The sequence below is a fragment of the Anopheles arabiensis genome, chromosome 3 (assembly GCF_016920715.1).
Source record: "Anopheles arabiensis isolate DONGOLA chromosome 3, AaraD3, whole genome shotgun sequence".
Lineage (NCBI taxonomy): Eukaryota > Metazoa > Arthropoda > Insecta > Diptera > Culicidae > Anopheles > Anopheles arabiensis.
The window spans coordinates 11,765,665-11,787,448 of record NC_053518.1 but is presented as its reverse complement, the minus strand read 5'-3'; the positions used below and the strand labels follow the sequence as shown (position 1 = coordinate 11,787,448).

General features: G+C 44.1%; 3 protein-coding genes across 7 annotated transcripts in view; all 3 read right to left on the bottom strand.

Annotated features, from left to right (window-relative positions):
• LOC120901499 (leupaxin) overlaps positions 1 to 2,174 on the bottom strand; it is a 70,653-nt gene extending 68,479 nt beyond the window's left edge. The window contains exon 1 of the mRNA XM_040309497.1: positions 1,828 to 2,174. Within this exon, the coding sequence (XP_040165431.1) occupies positions 1,828 to 1,840 (13 nt within the window). The 5' untranslated portion in view covers positions 1,841 to 2,174. The remainder of the gene's footprint in view (positions 1 to 1,827) is intronic.
• Positions 2,175 to 3,889: 1,715 nt separating this feature from the next.
• On the bottom strand, positions 3,890 to 7,771 carry LOC120902878 (pre-mRNA-splicing factor ATP-dependent RNA helicase PRP16). Its single transcript, XM_040311952.1, has 4 exons — positions 7,037 to 7,771; positions 4,807 to 6,962; positions 4,599 to 4,740; positions 3,890 to 4,535 (listed from the first exon to the last, which is right to left on the bottom strand). The coding sequence occupies exons 1-4, from the start codon at positions 7,618 to 7,620 to the stop codon at positions 3,944 to 3,946; spliced, it is 3,474 nt and encodes a 1,157-aa protein (XP_040167886.1). The 5' UTR covers positions 7,621 to 7,771; the 3' UTR covers positions 3,890 to 3,943.
• Positions 7,772 to 9,733: 1,962 nt separating this feature from the next.
• Positions 9,734 to 21,784, bottom strand: part of LOC120900018 (CD63 antigen-like) — an 89,327-nt gene continuing 77,276 nt past the window's right edge. For all 5 annotated transcript variants that reach the window (XM_040306491.1, XM_040306493.1, XM_040306494.1 and 2 more), the window contains 4 exons: positions 14,033 to 14,105; positions 13,791 to 13,906; positions 13,324 to 13,710; positions 9,734 to 12,351 (listed from right to left, as the gene is read on the bottom strand). In XM_040306491.1, coding sequence (XP_040162425.1) covers positions 12,286 to 12,351; positions 13,324 to 13,710; positions 13,791 to 13,906; positions 14,033 to 14,105 — 642 coding nt within the window. In that variant the 3' untranslated portion in view covers positions 9,734 to 12,285. The remainder of the gene's footprint in view (positions 12,352 to 13,323; positions 13,711 to 13,790; positions 13,907 to 14,032; positions 14,106 to 21,784) is intronic.

The following is a 21,784-nucleotide window of genomic DNA, read 5'->3' as shown; positions in this document are numbered from 1 at the left end:
GCCGATTTTGATTCCGCAGCCAATTCCGGAACCGATTCCAAAGCCGATTCCCGAACCAATTCCGGAGCCAATTCCCGAACCAATTCCAGAGCCGATTCCGGGATTGATTCCGGACCTACTATCCGGAATCGATTCCAGAAAGCTTCAGAGCTAGCCGGAATCGATTCCGACAGAATCTTCATTTTTCCCATCACTACACTCGATCGTCAATCGAAGCAAAACCACTCATTCAAGCATCAATCGAAAAATAAAGACAAAATGAAGAACCTGTACCGAGAGTGCATAAGACTCAGCTTAAGCCGCATGATGAGATGCTCACTTTTAAAGCCAATCTTCCCCATTCCAAAAAACAAATGAGTAACCTTCAACAAATTCAAACCACTTCAGCCGTTACACTGCTAGAGATTAGATCTGGAAAGATGCTTGAATGGTGCATCACGCATTGGAGCGTTCCGAACCGATTACTCGAGACTTGCAAGTGATTGCATTAGTCATGTCGCTTGAGTTTGGTTTAGTATCAATATGAATGTAGTAGCGTAGATGAATTTCCCTACAGCTGTTATTCTCGATGCAAAACAGTGCGTCCTTCGCTTGCCATACATCAATCGATCATCACAGCGCGTCAAACAAAAACCACAAATCGTGAACTCTAGCGCAAAACACAGCGATAGCGTTGGTAGGAACAGACGAAACCCCCCACGGTCACCAAAAACGCGCCTGCTAAGTTCGATGTCAAGGATTGGTGCGAACGATCAGCGAACGAAGGATAAGGCACGAATGGCGCGGTGTTGACTTTCTTACTGTGAGTAGGCTAAAAATAAAACTCAAGCATTTGACATAACAACACACAAACGGTGTACGGGCATCGGACAAGGAAAGCTTTTCTTTCATTGCGCACGATTCGTAACGAATGAAACGATCGCGTTCCATTAGGACAATTATGTTTTTTTTGTGTGTCTGTTACACACACACACCATATTCGGCTCTTGAACGCCAGCATAAACGCCGAGTTAAATGCCTGCAACCGAAACCAACCTTGAAACATAACTTCAAAGCTGCCCAAAAAGGCACCACACCAAGCCACAGAGGCAGGGGAAAAGCATGTATGCCAATCAAATAGATACCCACGAACGTGTTTCTGTGTACACCGGCGGTTCCGGCCTTCGGTCAAAAAATTGAAGACAACGTGCCGCTCGGAGGACCCACCACCAACGCTCCCTCTCCCTTTCGCCTTCTTCCGGGAGCTTTCATCAATCACGGTTCGCAATTGCCTTCGTGTCGGCCGGGCCGACCGTTTGAACCAGCCACCGCGATACCACCCGCTGGGGGGACAGGCTGCCATGATAGATGCCATATATGGCGTACAGCAGCAGCTTCATCTCTGTGTACGGTCCGGTTTTGAAGGTTTCCATTTTTGGCATACGGCATTTGTCCGAACGAGCCTACCGCCCGCGTCAGGTGGAAAGGCGAAACGGCGGAGGTCGTCCGTGGGTCTTATGCTGGGTCGCCCAATGGATCTGGATTTCCCCCTGGCTAGTAAAGATCCCGAATAGGAAAGTCCTTTCTCTCTCTCCGCCCGAACTAGACGAATTATCGGCTTGTTTGATAACACTCAAACTTCCATCACACAGCATGCCATGCAGCTTCCCAGGTAACGTCTTGTAAGGCTGGCTGCAAAGGGAGGACTCAAGGAGACTCATAAAAAACACGCACAGTGCAATTGTGCAGAGGACAGAGTCATTTCCGGAAGATGGTTGGAGCATTCAGTCACGTTTGTAGATGGGCTGAGAGAGCAGACAGAGATTCTCCTTAAAAGCTATGACTCACCGAGATCGTCCATCGTCGTGTCGGGACGGGTGTAAGCTGTTGGCGAATGCTCTGCACAGGACCGGCTTTACCACCTCTTCCTCCTTGCTGTCCGGGTTTTGGAGGGGCGGGAGGCTTGGGAATGAATTGAACTGCAGTCGTCCGGGTGGAGAAGCACGAGATTTCGGACAGTTTGTAGGCAACCACACAATCACAAGCACAATATGGTTTTAGCACAATTACAGAGACAAGTAAAAACACCACCAACGCGTCACGATTTACTTAGCTAGTTAGTTAATGGTACTTTTGCACTGCACAAGTTTGTTTTTCGCGTTTGTTAAAAGTTGTCTTCGGGAAACAACTTTCCTTGCACCACCAAATTTCACAGAAAAACAACAATTTCACTTTGTTTGTGGTGTTTGACGTTTCTCGATTGATAACAAAAGTGCACCGTGGCAGCACGTGCGGTCATCTTAATGACAGTTGTAATTTACGTTTAATATATTTTATTCTTCGCTTGCAAAAATATGTATAAAAAAATTTATGAAGTTCTTTAATTATGTTTTAACATCCATTGTTATTCCTTGAAGAACGATACAGCGCATTGAAAATGATAAAAATGTAAAACATGGGCATGATTCGGCTTAGTGATGTGCTCTTTGGAGCGCACCCGCAACTCCGATCCCAAGTGCCACAAATCCACTAAACGACCACTAAACGGCTTCTAAACGACTCAAGTTCTCTACCTAAACGGAATATAGAAAGACTTCGTTTAGCAGACGGCAAACGACTCATGTATTCTAAAAATAGCAAAAAAGCTGGTGGCGCCATCTTTTTGTGGGATACCCAACCAGTTGAGCTTCCTTGCTTGGAGGAGAGCTTTCTCATTTCCTCTGTAATGTTGTATAGTTTCGCATTGAAGTTATGCATCGCTAGAACTAGAACGGCAATACGATTGTTTAAATACTAAACTCCAATGTAAATCACCAGCACTGAAGCAAGTGAGGTTTGAATAATGGTCGATGGTGTTGATACCCACGTATCTGACCACACGACCATTCATATAGATTTTTGCTCGGAAAGTTAGAAGGCTTTATAGGTCATGATAAGATGAAACTTGTCGAAACACATTGCAAGAAAAGGATAGCAATATAATGATTAGTTTTAATACGCCATCTATTGATCAAACCAATGAAGCTGTGGAGCTTTCATTTTTTTTCTATGGATATTAAATTTTCCAGTCGTTTAAGCTTAATCTGTGGCGCTTGGGATCCGACCAGTGTTAGTCCGACTCTCAACGACTCCGGATGACTCCGACTCTGCACGACTTCGGACGACTTCGACTCCAAACGGCTCCGGATGACCCCGACTCCCAAAAACTCCGGACGACTCCAACTCTGAACGATTCCGTACCTCTCTGGACGACTCTGGACGACTCTGGACAACTCCGAACGACTCCGCACAACTCGAACTCCGAACAACTCTAAACGACTAAGGACGACTCCCAAAAACTCCGGACGACTCCGACTCCGAACGACTCCGAACCTCTCTGGACGACTCCGGACGACTCTGGACGACTCCGGACGACTCTGGACGACTCCGGACGATTCCGGACCACTCCAACACCGAACAGTTCGAAACGACTCAGACTCCCAACAACTCCGGACGACTCCGACTCTGTACGATTCCGGACGACTCTGGACGACTACGACTCCGAACGACTCCGGGTGACTGCGACTCCCAAAAACTCCGGACGGCTCCAACTCTGAACGACTTCGGACCACTCTGGACGACTTCGGGCGACTCTGGACGACTCCGGACGACTCCGAACAACTCCGGACGAATCCGAATGACTCCAAATGACTCCGGATGACTCTGACTCCCAACGACTCCGGACGACTCCCGACGACTCCAACTCTGAACTCCGGACGACGATTCCGGAAGATTCAGCACGACTCCCGATAATGCTGGGCGGACCTACCTTCCGAAGTCCGAATTTATCGGAGTCGGATCGGAGTCGATTAAATTAAAGCTCAAGTTGAAAGTTCTAATAAATTTTTAAGAGCTCTCAAAATCACCATTATCATTATTAATAATAAAACACTGTTAGTTTCCTTTTATTTCCGCTTCCAACTTCCTACAACCCAATCCGTGCCGGTGTACGGCGCGGCGTTGCGCCCGGCGTCACGATCTCCTGCTTGATCGTGAACTTGTGCTTCTCCTCGTCCTGCTTGCGCTGCTCCATCTGCTGCTGCGCTTCCCGCATCTGCACCTCCATCGCGTTCTGGTGCTCCACCGCCTGGCGCCGCTTGTCCCGCCCGCTCTTGCCCGTTTCCTTCACCGAGAAGAACATCGGGCCCAGCTCGGCCAACCAGTACCCGTCCACGGCCGTCGCGCACTGCATGTACTCTTTCGCCGTCATGATCAGCTCGTGGTACACGACGTAGTCCGGTGTGGTGCCGAGCCCGTACAGTGCCGAGGTGGGATGCAGATGGCACGGCATGCCCGTGCGCAGGTTCACATACTCGCCGATGCCCTTCAGCCGGGCCGCCTGGTAGAAGTACGCCGAGCAGATGCACTTGCGCACCACGTCCCAGTCGGTGCCGCACGATTTCAGCGTTAGCCGCTGCTGCTGGCTGTAGATGTCCTTGAGCTGCTGGCGCACCTCCCGCACCTTGCGCATTGCCTTCACGTGGATGAAGTGTTCGTTGCACCAGGAGCCGGAGTATCTGAAACGGAAAGGCCATCGGTCATTAGGTCGATCTTCGATGCCGTTGGGGGGGCACACTTACTTGTTCATCTTCCACTGCTGGTACACGTTCAGGTAGGTGAGGTGGTCGGATTCGGGCACCTGGAACTTTTCCCGCACACTGTCCGCTTCCTCCTCCCGTCCCTTGGGACGGTAGAAGATCGAGGGCACGGAAAGCATCGATACTGAAATTAAATAAAAATACATTATAATTAATGAAAAACAAACACCAAAAGTCTTGCACGCCTTACCAATGATTAAAATCTCCTCACTACATCCCATCTCGTTGGCCACGATCAGCATCTGGCACTGGGGTGGATCGAGCGGAAACTCGGCCATCTGGCGCCCCAGCGGCGTAAGCGCCCCGGTATGATCCAGCGCACCCAAAATCCACAGCTGATAGAGCGAGTTCAGTATATTGTCCTGCGGCGGTGGATCCATAAAGTGGAACTGCAGCAAATCGCTCACCCCGAGCGACTTCAGCAGCAGCACCGTGTTGGCCAGATTGGTACGCTGAATCTCCGGCACGGTCAGATGCAGCAGCTCGTCCTTGTACTGCCGCTCGGTGTACAGCCGGAACGCTTGGCCGGGCCCGGTACGGCCCGCACGGCCCGACCGCTGGTTCGCGTTCGCCTGCGAGATCGGATAGATCTGCAGCGCGTCCATGCCGATGCGCGGATTGTACACCTTCAGCTTGCAGTACCCCGAATCAATCACGTACGTAATGCCGTCCACGGTAAGCGACGTCTCGGCAATGTTCGTCGCCACCACGCACTTGCGCGTCCCGTCCGCCGAGCGGTGAAAGATCTTCGCCTGCAGATCGGACGGCAGCTGCGAGTAGATCGGCAGTATGGACAGTTCCGGCGCATTGTCGATTTCACCCAACCGTTCCGCCAGCACCTCGCACGTCACTTCGATGTCTTCCTGACCGGGCATAAACACCAGTATGTCGCCCTCGGTCGGCTGCAGATGGATCTGCAGCACCTGCTTGACCGCACCGTCCACGTAATCCTCACACACGTTCTTCCCGTAAAACACGTCCACCGGAAAGGTACGGCCCGGGATGGTGAACGTCGGCACGTTGCCGAAAAAGTTGGAAAACTTGCCCGCATCCATCGTGGCGGACGTGACGATCAGCTTCAAATCCCGTCGCTTGGCAACGATCTCGCGCAGCAGCCCGAACAGCACATCCGTCGACAGGGAGCGCTCGTGCGCCTCGTCCATTATGATCACACTGTACCCGTCCAGCTCCTTGTCGCGCAAGCTTTCGCGCAGCAGTATACCGTCCGTCATGTACTTGATGACGGTTTTCTCCGACGTGCAGTCCTCGAACCGGATCGCGTACCCCACCTCCTGCCCGAGCGAGCAGTCCATCTCGTCGGACACGCGCTTCGCCACGGACATGGCCGCCACACGGCGCGGCTGCGTACAGCCGATCATGCCGTGCCGGCTGTACCCGTCCTCGTGCAGGTACTGCGTGAGCTGCGTCGTCTTGCCGCTGCCCGTTTCACCCACAATGATGATGATCGAGTTCTCGCGTATAATGTTCAGCAGGTCCTGGCGCACCGCAAACACGGGCAGCGAGCGGCGCTGCTGCTGGATCGTCTTCCGGCGCGGCGCAAACTCACCCTTCTCCCCGCCAATGTGGTCCGCGTACTTTTGATCCTTGCGCGAATCGTACGCCTCATCGTCCCCGTCGGCCGGATCCTGCTCGTCCTTATCCTTTGCCACGCCCATAATGTTGCCCAGCTTCGTGCCGCCCAGCTGCCAGTGCTTCGCCTGCGCCCGCTTGCGCTCCTTCAACTCCCGGTACGTACGCACCAGCGCGCTTCCCTTGCGTGCGTTGATTGCCATATCGCTGGTCGGTTCGCGCACCGGCACGACCGGTTCCGGTTGCTTCGTGAACACAATTCTACCGTCCAGAAACGGCGGCACGGTATGATGCACCAGCAGATGCACCCGCTCGAGCGCTTCCTCGTCAAAGTCTTCGTTCACGTTCACCGACATTACCACACCGGACGTGAGCAGGCGGTTCTTTTCCCACAGCTCGTTGTCCTTGTTGATCTGCCGCTGCTGGGCGGAAATGCGCCGATTGTTGCGCGACTGCTGCTGCTGCTCGCGCTGCTGCAGGTACTGGGAGTTGAGCTCAGAAAATTCGTTCATCTGCCGCTCGTCATCGCTGCCGTACCATTCGCGGTCGAGGCGCAGCTGCTCCTCGTTCCACTGTTCGCGGTCCGCTTCGGTGAACTCGGCACCGGAGAAGGGTTTCGGCGTCGGGAAGTCCCAGGACGAGCGCTGTCCGGACGGTTCACCATCTTCATCCTCGTCGTCGGTCCAGTTCGAGCTGGACGGTTGCTTCGAACGGTGTCTGCTGCGCGGAGTGCTTGGCTCATACCGGGAGAATGTGCTGTGTGACGAAGCAAAACAAGAAGGTCCATTAGCGGTGGAAATTAAAAGCAACAAAAACTAAGCACAACATACCTTCGTCGCGATTCCGATCCGGACCGTAGGCTCGGTGGACGATATTGCTCTCGCCGGCGATGCTCATCCTTCGACGTCGCATACAGGCTGCCCTTCTTCCGGTGCGCATCATACTCTGCCGACCCCTTGCTGGACAGCTTCTGCCGTGCGACGTCACTCACACCGCCACTGTAGGAAGGCGTCTCGACCGCACGCTCTCGGTACTTTCGTGAGTTTGATCGATGATAATCCTCCTCCTCCCGTCGGCTGCGCTTACGGCGCTCGCTACCTTCCCTGTCGCGCCTCTCCTCCGAATCGCGATGCTTTCGTGATGAAGAATGGTGCTCCCTCCTTCTCCGCTCGGACCCGCGTTCGTCCGGATCATCGCCATCGTCCGCCTCGTGCCCGTAGAAGGACAGTTTGCTAGCCTTTTTCTGCTGGGCACGGCGGGCTGCGGCAAGTTTGTCCAGTCCCAGGAGCGACGTTTGCGGTTGCTTAAACACGATATCATCTTCACCTTTGTCTCGGCGCAGCACCAAGCCACCGGAACGACCCTCTTTCGGTTGGTCCGGTTCCAGCTTATCTACCGCTGTAAAGTTTTCCATTTTTCGGATTGCACTAACGATGCGGCTTAATGAAACAGCAAAGGGAACGTTATTAGACGAACAGATCGGGGTGAAAAACTAACATTTTACAATTAAAAAACACTTTTGCACAGAAGAAAATCAATGCGATTGCAAATGAGGGTGAGTTTGTTTACAGTACGCTCTGTCAACGGGAGTGACGACAACGGTGGGTGCTGTGTTGATCATAATGTTTGACAGTTGGAAGGAAATAAAAATAACGGCGATATTTGAATTGACCGTTGGCAACCAACTTCGAAAGGATCAGTGTGCAAATTCTACTAACTTCCCTACGCTAATTCCTACGCTACAAATTTACCAGCGGGTTTGGTTTTTCGACTGGAACTGGAATTGTATCGGTTCCATATCCAAACCAGGTTCTAGTATCGTTCCGAATCTGAATCCGGAACAGTTCCAGATACAGTTCTTGTATATTAATGAAATCGAGAGCAATTTTGGATCATTGTGGGTTTATGATCGGTTCCAAGCGGTATGGGTTCAGTATCAGTTCCAGGTCCTTTATCCAGTTTACTTTCAGTTCCAGGACTGATATGGATTCATTAGTAGGGCCAGGACCGGTATGGGTTCAGTATCAGCTTCAAGTCCGGCATGGATTCAGTATCAGTTTCAGAACCGGTATAAGTTCATGATAGGTTCCCGGGCCGGTGTGGGTTCATGATCAGCGGCGGATCTAACGGTAGGCGGACTAGGCGGTCGCCTGGGGCCCCGCCGATTTAGGGGCCCCGTAGATCGCCATTGTATAGTATGCCGTATGGACAGAGTACTAGCGACAAGGGCCCCCGGAAGGATGGCCGATGGGGCCCCGAGGTTGGCGAATCATTTGCACCCCCCCCCCCCCTCCGTCAGCAAAAATTGAAGAGTTTGCGACTGATGATCGAAGGGGGCCCCGACGGCATTTCAAGTTTACTGTTCAATCTCCCAACAGCAGCTTTAGTGCCGCTACCCCCCCCCCCAACAACATTTACCATTTACAGAGGGCCTCAACTCGTCGTTCCGCCTAGGGCCCCCGATACCCTTGATCCGCCACTGTTCATGATAGTTTCCAGGACCGGTATGGGTTCATGATAAGTTGCAGGGCAGGTATGGGATCATGATAGGTTGCAGGGCAGGTATGGAATCATGAAAGTTTCCAGGACCCGTTTGTGTTCATGATAGGTTCCAAGGCAGGGTTCATGATAAGTTCTAGGACCGATATGATTTCATGAGAGGTTTCAAGACAGGTATGGGATCATGGTAGGTTCCAGGACCGCCATGAGTTCAGTATCAGTTCTAGTACGAGTATGGGTTTATGATCGGTTCTAGGACCGGTACGGGTTCAGTATCAGTTCCAGTACCGGTATGGGTTGATGATAAATTCCAGGACCGTTATGAGTTCTTGATAGGTTACAAGGCAGCCATGGGTACATGATCAGTTCGAGGACCAGTATGATCAGTATTGGAGTATCAGTATTGGATCAGTATTGGTATGACTGGTAACCAGAAGAGATGATGTGTTGATGTCAGGACCAGTATGGTTTTGGTTTTGGTTTTAGGTCTCCTATGGGGTGGTGTTACTATCGACCGATTTGCCCGCAAGATATTGTTTCCGTTAATTACCGACAGAGGGCGACACGGGTCGTGTTTAATGTGGTCAACGTTGAACACTTATCGGGCCTAGTATACCCGAACGCTTACGATCGTAGCTGCGGGAGAGAAGCAAGTCCATTCTTTCTCCTAAGCCCAAGATACGCGACGGATTTTTAGCTTAGCCAAAAAAGTAACGATGCTTAAAACGCTTGTTTTTAATTAATAAAAAAAAAAAACAATTTACTTCGGGTGAAAGAATGAATCCTGTTGCCTTGTTGCAACAGGGTGGTCATAAGTACCTTATTTTAACTGGGTTTCGAGGCCATTCTTTTCGGCGTAATCTTTACGGTAAAGAGGATTTTTGAAGTTTATTTGCGTAGCCTTGTAACCTGGCCAAATTACCTAGTTTTCTCAAATTCTACGCAGAGTCAAAAGGAATAGAAAATAGATAATAAAAACACAATATTTATACGTTCTTTCTTTGATAATAATTAATCAAATTACCCTATTTTCAGTTTAGCCGTGTATCGGCCTACACCTTTCATTTTTATTGTAGGTAGTGTCTCTAGCAATTAATCAGTAAAATACATTTATAAAAATATTAACACAGCTGCTCTGCTTCTTCCACACACCTCTACTGAGAAATACATTGATGCAACACACAGAAAAAATGTAAAATATAATAATGTATATTCATCCACCGGTACAGGAAAAAAAAATAGCAAAAATACTTCCTACTGACTACAGTGTTTTTTTTTTAATTATTTATGTTTCCTTGTGTTTTTCGTCCTTGTTAAATGGTGGATGTGGTGTTAAAAACGAGAAAAATATTTCACTTGTTTTTTTAATGTTTCATATTCATAAAACAACAGAGAATGTGTGTGTGATTGTGTGTTACAACAAAAAACCTCTTTCTATGTTATTATATATTTTCTTCCGTATATTTTGAGCAGCTTTTGTAAATAGTTTCATTTATGTATTGTATGTATTTCACCAAAAAAACGTTTGCATGCCCTCCTTCTTTCATTGCCCGGGTTTTTCTTTTCGTTCGTTATTATGTTTGCGATAAATCGATCTTTGAGGGCATACGCAAATCGTAATGCATTACTAAAATTGAACAATATTGTTCTTCGTGATACACACAGACACACATTTATAGCGCTGTACTTCTTCTACTGCACTACACTTATGGCGGTGCCTGCTGTTACCTACTTTTTTGGGCGGAGAGAGAGAACGAGGAGCGATTGTTTTCTTACAATCCTCTATGCAAAATGAATTTGTTTCTGCTGTTTCATTTCCCTCCTATTTATTACTATTTAGCAAACATTGTGAGATTCTTCGTGATGGTGTGTAAAAAGGTAAAGGGGAAGGTGTACGTGCCAATATAAATTGCAAAACCTTGTGTAATCGTGCCACACACACACACACAGTGGACACCTAAAAATGTATTCCTATTCGCATCGAACCAATCAAACCAACATCCTAGGTTGTGTATGTGAGTGTTAAATGATTTTCTCAAACCGTGTGCAATCAAACCCCTTCCCTCTTCCCTCCCGATTGCATTCCAGTGCATTTTCGGTGCAAGTTTAAAACTTCCGTTAATAGGTTTAAACAAATGTGACAGTTGGAATAGAAAATAGTTTCTAATCGTTATAAGAAACGTTTCCTCTCACTTCACCAGAATGTTTATGGAAAGTATAATAAAAAATGGAATGATTTTATGCAAGAATAAATGCTATGCTTTAACGCCAGCCTTAACGTGGTAATATTAAATTCATTTTTAATTCAATTTCTGTTGTTTGCTGTCCTCTACCGAATCTTCCGAAATTCCAAAAGCTATTAAAATGGAAAAAAACAAAACATTGAAAATCCCTCTTCTGTAAATGTTAGTGGAACGTATTGTATCCGATCACGATCTACATTTAAATGTATATATCTGTAAAATTCATACACATATAGACTGTTGTAACGGCATACATGGCTTATTCGATATTCGATCCGACATTTAAGCTTGGTTGGTGGTTCACTTTTTGGAATTATCTACACACACACAGCATGATTCTGTGCGCCAATAGCACACTAAGTGGGACACACATCAGTTGGGAATGTTAAAAAGTTTCACAGTGAGTGTGTGTGTGTGGTTAAGGAGTTTTCTACACCATCTAAAGCGTGAAATAAAATGCAAAACGTTCGCTGCTACCTCTTCTGGGCGCTCTTTGCTCCTGCCTATTGGTCTCGCTCCTATACATCGGCTACCATTTTTCCCCCTTCTCTTATCTTCTTATCAACGTTAGCATTTGATGAAACTACGACTGTCTGCTATACTATAACTGTGTGTATCGCTATACTATGGACCAAAGTAGTGATGATGGTACTTCTTCGTGCATAGCACGTAACGTTTCAAGGGGGGACTGCTGCTGCTGCTGCTCTCTCTCTCTCTGCTTTCTAGAGGGATGCATAGTATTGATAAATGCGCGCATTCGGACGACGCTCTAAACCGCGTGTACTACACCTTCCCTTTTTTTTTCTTCTTTTCATTAAACAACTTCTCGATACTCTATCGATACAGCGAAAAATTATTGATTTTCATTTGTTCCCACATTCGAATGTCTGGTTGGCTGGTGTGCTTTTGGCTGGGAGATAAAGGTGGGAACGGGTAGTGATAGTGCCTTTGGGGATTGCTCTACCACCGGGTGGAGTTGGAGGTATTCAAATGGTATTCTTTTTCCGGGTTTTTTTTCTGAGCCTGTTGTTGTTTCTGTTGTTGTGTAATTTCTAACAGAAATGTCTTGAATATTTTAAAGTTCTGCATTCTTCCTTCTGTTAGAGGAAAGTTAGAGGTGAGTTTCATTTTTTGGGGGGTTTATCGGTAATGAGATGATATTAAATCGACTTGTCCATACTGTTTCGATTGATTCGGTAGCAGGAATGTAACCGTGTGGGACAGTTGAGAGGGAAAGAGAGATAGAGTGTATGTGGTTTGGTGATGTTATTGCATTCAAGATGGATGTCGTGTATTCGCCTTCTTCGCTTAAAATGCTCTCTCTCTGCTCCTTCAATTTAGACGGTCTCGTACTGACGGCGGAAGGATCCATACAGACAACAGGCCAGCAGGACAGCAATCAGCTAAAATTAGAATTTAAAAAACATAAAATTAAACACTAAAAACATTCCCAGCATGCAATTTTTATACAAGGATTGAGTTCATAGAAAATAAAGAAATTATCTACATGACCAAAACCTCTAAACCTCGCAAAAAGGGAATATAAATCAAAACACGCTCATTACCATACAGCCCACACGGTTTTACAGGCCCAATGTAGCAAACGAACCACACGATATCAGCATACTGTGTCGGCTATTTTGCTCCCACCCCAGAATGCCACAACCCACAGAGAATGTTTTGCATGTCCAAACACAATGTACCGGCAGGGAAAAAACGGGGTCCAATGGTTTAGTTTGCATACCCGCCAGTTGATTTTTGCCGCGGTTAACACAAACACACCGGCATGGATGTTCACATCACACATTTTGCAACGTTGCTGTCGTTGCGCTGAGCTCATCCCTTAGATTCTCCTCAATATGGCAAAGTTTTAAATCAAATTTTATTACAACTTCATCATTTTATTTCTCTAGTCCGGCGTGTGTGCTTCCGACGGAAGAGGAGGAGCAAGTTTGTCTGGCCACTTTAGCATGCATTTGTTCATTAAATACTTCCTATACTTGTGTAAGGAGCTTGTTTTTTTACGCCTAAGGGTTTTACTTCGATAGGAAAAGAAGATTGAACGAAAAACAGAATATTCATTTAAATTAATAACAAAAATAAATGTTTGATTCCTTTTAAAAATAATAAACTTAATATTTCAATATACTTTTATGGGGTTCAATTACAAATCACTCAATGAAATGAAATTTTAAATCCATTTTCATGCAAAAAACGAATTAAACATAAACATAATTAATGCGAGGTCAGAGGTCAAGCAGCAGCAAGCTGACATTAAACAAACACCACTATTGGCCCCCGTGTCGATATTGATTTTAAACATTAATTCCTCGTGTTCAACTTTAAAGCACACAGTTCTCCCTCATCCCCCTTACCTGCACAATGGCCAACCCGATGCCAATGCCGGCGAGGATGAGCGATTTCGAGCCGAGATAGCTGGACAGCTTCGAGAAGCAGCCCTCCGTCGAGGCGTACTCCCTGGTGCACTTGTTCACACCGACCGGCATCCGGTGGCAGCAGGCCCGCGGCACCGTGTCGTTCTTGTAGATCGGTTCCCAGTCCTCCGGTCCCTTAATACCGCAGCACACCATCTCCGACTGCACGAGATTCCACGCCTCCTGGGCGCCCTTGTCCGTGGCGTAGCTGTCCAGCGTCTTGTTGAAGCCCTTCTCCAGTATGCCGCTCAGCTCTTCGTGCTTGTAGTACCCGGCGATGCCGATGCCGATCTCGGCCAGGAACACCAGTGCCAGGAAAATGGAAAACTGGCCAACAAGCGAGACAAGAAAAGAAGGTCAGTGAATCATTGCTCACGGTGATTGGGAGGGAAATGGCGTGAGCTTACGGTGATGATCATGCACGGGCTCTCCTTGGCGGCACCGCAGCAACCGAAGCATGCCACGACGAAGATGATCGACCCGATGACGATGAGTACGATCGGTGCGGTCCAGAAGTTGTCACCTTGAAATAGAGAAAGCAAGTAATCAGGCTCAAGTTCAAACAGTCCGTAGGTCAATTTGTATGCCCATCACGAGGTTTCCTTTTTTTTTCGCCGGGACAGGCACCACAATTATGGTAAATATTTACCGACAAAGTTCGAGTAATGGTAATAATTCGATTGAATGATGGCTCCCGTAACAATCACGACCAGCCCGGTGATCTGCAAATAGAAGAAATAGAGAGAAAAAGGGTGGGAAATGAATCAGAACCTGAGGTGCACAGTGTGGATGATGTGTGTTCGTGTACACAAACCGAGGTGAAAGACAGAAAAAACAATCAACGCTGATCAACGATTCGATGCAGGACACACGTTCAAACACACGCGCTGTTATTGATAGAAGACAGACCGTGAAATTAATTGCAAATCGATAAGTGAATTGATGGACAACGCCAACCGGCTCTTTCCGGCAGGCAGTACACCCACAAATGATTTTTTGCACTCTTCGCTCATCGTCGGAAATCGTGCCCGCTTGGGCTTGGGGGTACTGTACACACCAGGCCCGGAATTAAACCTGGCTTGGCCCCACCATGCTCAATCTAGCAAATGATGTTTGCACAACGACCGTTCGAACGAATAGTCAGGTCACAGTGAATGGCTGGTAAATGATCATCATCATCATGTTGTCAGGAATGATTTCAGAAACACATTTACTCCAGTTTTGTTTAAAAAAAATACATTACCGAGTGAAGTATTAAATCATAATTACAAGAAAAGTGGGTGTGTGAAATTGAATTTTTGAGTGTCACACATACACTACACTACACCTTTCCGATACACGCACACGCTTCAACATGTGCCGAATGGGCAGACCCATTTTGTGATAAAATTCGCCAAAATTCGAAAACAAGCCCACCATAAATTTCCATTCCACACCTTTCTTTTCGGCGGGATGGTTGATTATAAATTGTATATACACCAAGGAGATAGAACATATTTCTTTAAAAAAAAACATTCCAAATAAGATACGATATAAGGATACGCTTTTTTCGTTCTGATGTGCTGTGCGCGCTGGTGGGAGAAATGGTGACCGGGAAAGGCAAATGATGTTGCCAAGGTTATGCTGTGTAGGCGCGCGTTGTGTACCCGGAAGGACACAAAGGAGTGATAACGTCTAGGAGAGGGCTTTATGCTTCTCTTCCGAGACACATGCATTAATAAAAATTTCTTCTTGTTTTTCTCGCTTTGCAGCGTATCTACGATGAATTGAAAATGCAAAATGAAAAAGGATAATTTTTCTTCTTATACGAATGAACAAGGACTGTAAGAAGTAAAACACATGTGTTTTATAAGTCCTAGCCACTATCTCTTAGCCTTAAAATATTTGATTTTTACGTTGAACTAAATATTGTGTTTATGCTGGATTTTTGAATATATTTTTCTATTGGGTTGTGTTTGATATTGATTTTGCTGTACTAGTTTGTATGTGCTGTTTTCATTGTGTTGGTTTTTATTAATGTGGTAATTTTTTATATTCATTTCTTTATTCATTTTACTCGCTTATTATTAATTAGCATTGGAACTAATTCCAACACTTTTGAATTTTCAAAACACTTTACTATTCTTTACTGTACTATGATGGTTTTTTTCTACAAATATACGTCTTTAATCGTGTTAGTGACATAATTTATTTATTTATTTATTTTTTTTAAGCATATCAAAAATTGGAAGATGTACAATATGTAAAAAATAAACAGTATAATTTTTAGAATACCCTAACTAGTAACTATATAACTTCTTCTTCTTCTTCTTCTTTGGCACAACCACCGTTGTCGGTCAATGCCTGCCTGTACCATTAGTGGGGCTTGGCTTTCAGTGGCTTGCTGATTACACATAGCAGGGTTCGGTCCATACGGGGCTTGAACCCATGACGGGCATGTCGTTAAGTCATACGAGTTAACGATTGTACCACCAGACCGGCCCATATGTGTAAGGCGTCATCCATTAATAACGTAACGCTGATAGGTGGGGAGAGGTGTTCTCAAACATCACGATTTGTAACATGGGGGGAGAGGGGGAGTTGAACTTTTGTTACGTAACGTTTTTTTAGTAAGTGAGTAATAAACGATAATTCTTTTTTTAATTAAAACAAACTTTGCGGTTATGCCGGCTTAAAACGGATTTAGCTACTTTTAATGTACCACCCAGGAGAATTTTCATTTTTTTGCATTACGTAATTGATGGATGACACCTTATTTGTTATTAGTTTTTCAATTTTATTTTTTTCGTGTGTTTTGTTCGACTTTTGCATGGTTATACATTTATTTATTATTTAATTATACATTAAACTTATTAAACTCTGTCTATTTCAAATAAACTCCTCTATTTGGAATATAAAAAGGCAATTTAAATAGTTTTAGATGGTTCGGGAACAGCATTCAAGATTTTTGAAACTATCGCTCTTTGTTATCACTATTTTTTGCATCCCCAGGTAATGTGTGGCGAAAATTGTGAGGAATTTTAGAAGTTATTAAAGTTTACAGCAAAATTGAACAATTTATTGTTGTATTATTGAATAAATAGAGTAATGGCAACTATTGCACATCTGAACTAATCTAATTAAGTTACAATGATAAAAGGTCTTACACACAAATTCAAATACATGTTACACAGCAGATTAAGCCAATTAGCAGCATCCGCCATATCTTTGGTGCATCGGAAGAAGTTGAACATTAAATCATTTCCATTTTAGCCCCCAACGAGCCTTCGGAGACTAACCCTTAATCTCTGCCGTAATATTAATAATCAATGTCAACGTCACAGGAGCACAGGTGTAGGCAAAATGGGCCAAAAAAAACATAATCCTTTAGCTGCGTTGTAACACCCAGCAGTAGACAAAACCAAGACAGAGCATTAAGGGTAAGTACTTTCAATCCGGAAGCACCGCAAGAAGGCATAAGAGCATGGGCAGGTGTTTTATGGTGTGGAACAATCGCACTGTATCAACATAACAGAGTGTACCACCAACTTCCCTACCTCATCGTATGTAAAATTGCCCCATTCTGCACGCCACATTACCCCTTCTTCCCCCTCGGTGCACAGATTTTATCGTGGATGCATCCGGATTAAATCATTCTAGCTGATAGTTTTACCGGCGGAGGGATTTAAGGCACAAAAAGCACCAGAGTGGTGGAATAACGCCCCGCTGGGTGTGTGCCTTATTGCGCGCGCACACACACACACACCCCTCAAGGAATTAATGCTGTGTGGAGCCAAAGTGACAAAGTGAACTCGTTTTAGCGCGAGAAGTTTACCGACTGTAGCAGCATGCTAAGCACAGGTGTGCTTTCCCGGTGATGCTGCTTCTAAAAGCTTCCGAACGACCCAGACGCAAACCCCATGTAACCTCAACGACCTTTGCAACAATTGAAAGGATGAACGATGCCCTACACTGCATGAGATGAGGCCATATACACTGGCACGGCCCAGTGCACAACAGAGTACACACCACTTCATGTACGTGCTTTAATGTGAGACGTTTTGCCTTATTTTGAATTATTTTCAACCAACACCACCCACCGGATACCCGGTGGGAAATTCGAGGCGAATCATAAAATATTAAAACATCTTAGAACGAATTTCTCAAGAGAGCTTTGAGGTGGGAGTGAGTGGGTTGCTGATGTGGAGTAAAAACTAATTTACTCGCCACAATTAATCAATATTTTATAATGAGAAAATGATCAGCTGTCTGCACTGGGAACGCGATTTGGTATAGCTAGTAGATGGAAAATTGTTCGTGGAAGCAACCGATCGTCGAATTCGTTTTCATCCTTTTTCAACCTTTTTCTCTCTCGGGGCATTTGAAATCGAAGAATGGCTAAGGGAAAGAATTACTGAAAGGAGTACAGGGGTTTTCCAACGATTCTCATAATTTTGAAGCACTTTTATCTCTTTTCTTCCGAGAAGTGAACTTTATGTGTTGGGAATTTAAATATACGACACCATTATTGGACGAGCACATGGGAAATTCCTATTGGATTCCACAGCAGGCAAATTAAAGGGGTTTAGTGTGTTCCACCGTATACGATTTTATCGAACCATTCGGTCAACATTTTATAAAGGATTTCGTACGATTTCGTCGAAATTAAATCCTAATAAATTTATGAAATACAATAAAATAACAATTACGTCATATTACTCGTACAACACATGATTTATCAAATCACTTTCCAATGTAAAAAGCATTATTGACCGCTTTGTAAGGCAAACCCTGTATTTCATGACTAGGTTTTCTAAGTCAGTTTTAACACTAGATATATGGGCGTCTCTTATATACCTATCTCTACCTAATATTAAATGTAAATGTTGTTATTCACCACGTGCAAGATGTCAATCGACATCATTATTCTGGTATTTCATTTGCATCATCCTAATTTTTTATTTCTTCAGCATGATTTTCGACACGTTTCAAGCTAGATTAAGTTTGCAAATTTTTTTTTGAGATGTGTTTATCATCATGTGTAAAAACTTTAATTTTATTATGTAGCAAATACACCATCTGGCAGATGTTGAAAAACATTTTAGAGGCGGTGAATAATTATGTGCACATTAGAAAGTGACTTGGAAAACCCTGTAAATCATCTGACTATTACAGGGTTTTCCAACTCACTTTCGAATGTGAAGATTGTTTTTCACCGTGTGCAAAGTGTTATTCCACATCACTCTGATAATTCATTTCCGTCACAATAATTTTTAATTTCTTCAGTATGATTGTTCAAGGGTTACAAGGGTTCTTACAATTTAGGGGACACTTTCTTGAGTCTTTCTTACGGGAACTGAACTTTATCTGAACGTGTAATTTCATTGAAAGTACAATAAAATGCGCCCAAAATTATGAGATCCCCGGAACACTCAGCAAATGTCACTTTTTTGAATTGACATCCTTTATTTTCTCCAACTATTTATCTAATTCTCACTAAGGCTTATTTTTAAGACTGTTAAATACAGTAGAACGTCGATTATCCGGGGACGGATTAACCGGCGGGCGGCTTAACCGTGCGCATAAATCTGACAGCTGTTCATACGTACGGCAAAGGTTGCAGCGATAATTAATTGGGTAACCAGTTTCTTGTGCAGCTCGGTAGTGTCTAGGGGTATTTTCGAAATTCATTTTTGTTAATGAACAGTTGTTAAACCTACAGTTATTGATTAAAATAATATTCTACTAACGATTAATCGATTGATTCTAGGTGAATTGATAATAAAACTAGTGAATTTCATATGTTTTATATGCGTTTGACATTTCTTGGACCATTATCCGTGCAAATCGTTTAACCGGCAACCGTCCGGTCCCGAGCTGCCCGGTTAATCGACGCTCTACTGTAAATATATATTTTAAGATTTATTTTATTTCTTTACAGGGTTTCCCACGATTTATTGGTCAGTTCCCATGATTTGTTGGTGAGTTCCCACATTTTTTTTTATCGTATCCGATAGATTGTTGGTTCGTTCCCATTACTTATTGGTATTTTCCTATTGGATATCAATACAATTGCACCAAAAAATTCTGGGAAACGGCCAAAAAATCGTAGGAACGCACCAAAAAAATATGGGAACCCACCAAAAATTGATGAGAACCAACCAATAAATCGTGGGAAACCCTGTAATGTATTAAGAAATCTTCAGGTAAGAACCGTCCATGGCGAGAACCAAAGTTTGTATTTAAATTCGATCATTAGAAGTAACATTTGCAGAAGTAACATTATCTAATAATACAAATGGCCCTTTCACTCCACATTTCTTTACTAAAATTCATGTTTTCCCACACGGAAGTAAATGCTTCAGCAGAGCTGTAAAATAGTAAAATATTAAAAACATCAAATATTTGAGGGCACCTTACCAAATTTGGAATATAATTTGAACTTTTCAGAATATCTTTCGTTTCAGCTCAAACATACTATACCGCCGCTACTTATACATGTTCATCGATTTCATGAAGTTATTACGCGCTTCTGTCGACTTCTGTCGAAAAAAAAACGACAACAGCGAGGAGGATAGTAGATAACGATCCAATTCTGCCCGACAGTAGACGATGTCTATCGTGTTGTTGCGAACATGAAGTCAGCGGAACAAGCCGTGTTCGAACACGATTCAAGCAGAGATAGTGTCAGGGCTTCAAAAACGCTTTGCCGAAAGCAACTCGTTTCTTTGCTACCTTTAACATTCAACTGTTGAAGGTTCCAGAGTGCAACACAAATATTGATGCAACACAGTGTGGAATTGCATAAAAAAGCATTTCGTTTAATGCGTAACACTTAGCAAAGATGATAAGCGCTTAATAGGCCAATCGTTTTAACTATGTAAACACGTTCTTCTAATCACTTGTATTTGCTTCTTTATCCGTTGGGCCACATAATTACTGTTCTCACTTGAGAGCTCATTCGGTGCATCGTAATAACCATCAATTTAGTGCTAATCATGATGGCATGCGGAGCAAGCTGCAACTCGTCCATCGTCATCCCATCGCTCGCTCAACCTAATGCTCAATTAAAGGCCACAGGGCTGCTGAGTGCCAATCTTTAGCTGACCCACGCTGGCCACACGTCAAAATCCCCCCGTGTGTGTGACACAGGCAATGTTGTGGCAGTTGCATTTCTTTGTTCGTCCTAACAATAGTTCCCAGACAAGAGTCCAGCACGAGTGGCGCATTAGCATATCTCTCACAGCGCTTCACACTGCGCAAATAGGTTGACTGATTTGAGTAATCTAATTTTGCGCTTGTGTCACAAGCGCTCCCGTCTCGGTAGTGCGCATCGATCTACAGACAACATACAGATACACCAAGAGCAAAAGGGGTGCCTTTTTTGCATGCAAATGATGTACCTCTCTATCTTTGCAGTGCAACATTGACCATTCGATTCGATTTGCGACAACGATAGCACGAAAAGAGGGTTGAACGTGAAGAGGAGAAGGGTGGGGGGTTTTTTGAAATAAATTTGATCAATTTTGGCTGAGAGATGTTGTGTCAGGCACACGGCACACTTCATAGGATTATTTTGTTGTAACCAGACAATGGACTTGTGGATGCTGGTGCACTTGACGTGTGAGTATGTACGTTGGGCATTTATGTACCTATTTTTAATATTAAAATTGAATGATGTAATACAATTAAAAAAAGCATAGTAAAAACACTTCAAATACGAAACGTTGAAAAGGAGTTGAAAAGAGCTTTTACAGAGCTTAACTTCATTCATAGCCTTAGTAATAAATTAACACATTTCTACAAAAAAGACAGCTGTCTTGACAGTTCTTGATAAAAAGAAATTTTAAAGAATATTGATGTATTAAGACTACATGCACTCACGTTTTATTAAAAATTCTAAGCAATAAAAATATTATAAAAGTATAAAATAATAATAAACAATTATATTATTTAAGAGCTTGAAACTTACAATTTTCAAATATTTGAACAAAAGCAAGTAAGATAAAAAGCAATAAATAAACATGTTTAAGGCATTGAGTTCCTAAACCAGTACCCAAACAGAGAATCCGTGAGATTTTAATTTTAACCTCTAATTTTAGCTTTCATTTTATATTTTCATCCAATTTTTTTGAAAATATTCACCATCAGTGTTCGACAAGTACTGGGCGTCTCCGTTGGTGGGAACGGACGATAGTGGTTTTATTTTATTTTAGAAATTCTTATGCAAAATGTAGGCAATATTTTCTCATTTTCCCAACATTTGTTAATAGTTTTTCTTTTAAACATTTTACATGGAATTTATAAATGTTTTTTTTTAACATAGTGTCTAATTTAATGTATATATCCAATCAACCATTTTTACCAAAAATTCACTAAATATAGTTTAACTAAGTTTTAAGTTTGATTTCATAGATTAATG

Bases quoted from the DNA above. Each gene is read 5' to 3' on its own strand.
- LOC120902878 (XM_040311952.1), bottom strand. From the start codon at position 7,620: ATGGAAAACTTTACAGCGGTAGATAAGCTGGAACCGGACCAACCGAAA. The intron at 4,741-4,806 runs GTAAGGCGTGCA...ATTTAATTTCAG, and splicing joins TGAGGAGATTTTAATCATTG to TATCGATGCTTTCCGTGCCC. The intron at 4,536-4,598 runs GTAAGTGTGCCC...TTTCCGTTTCAG, and splicing joins CAGCAGTGGAAGATGAACAA to ATACTCCGGCTCCTGGTGCA.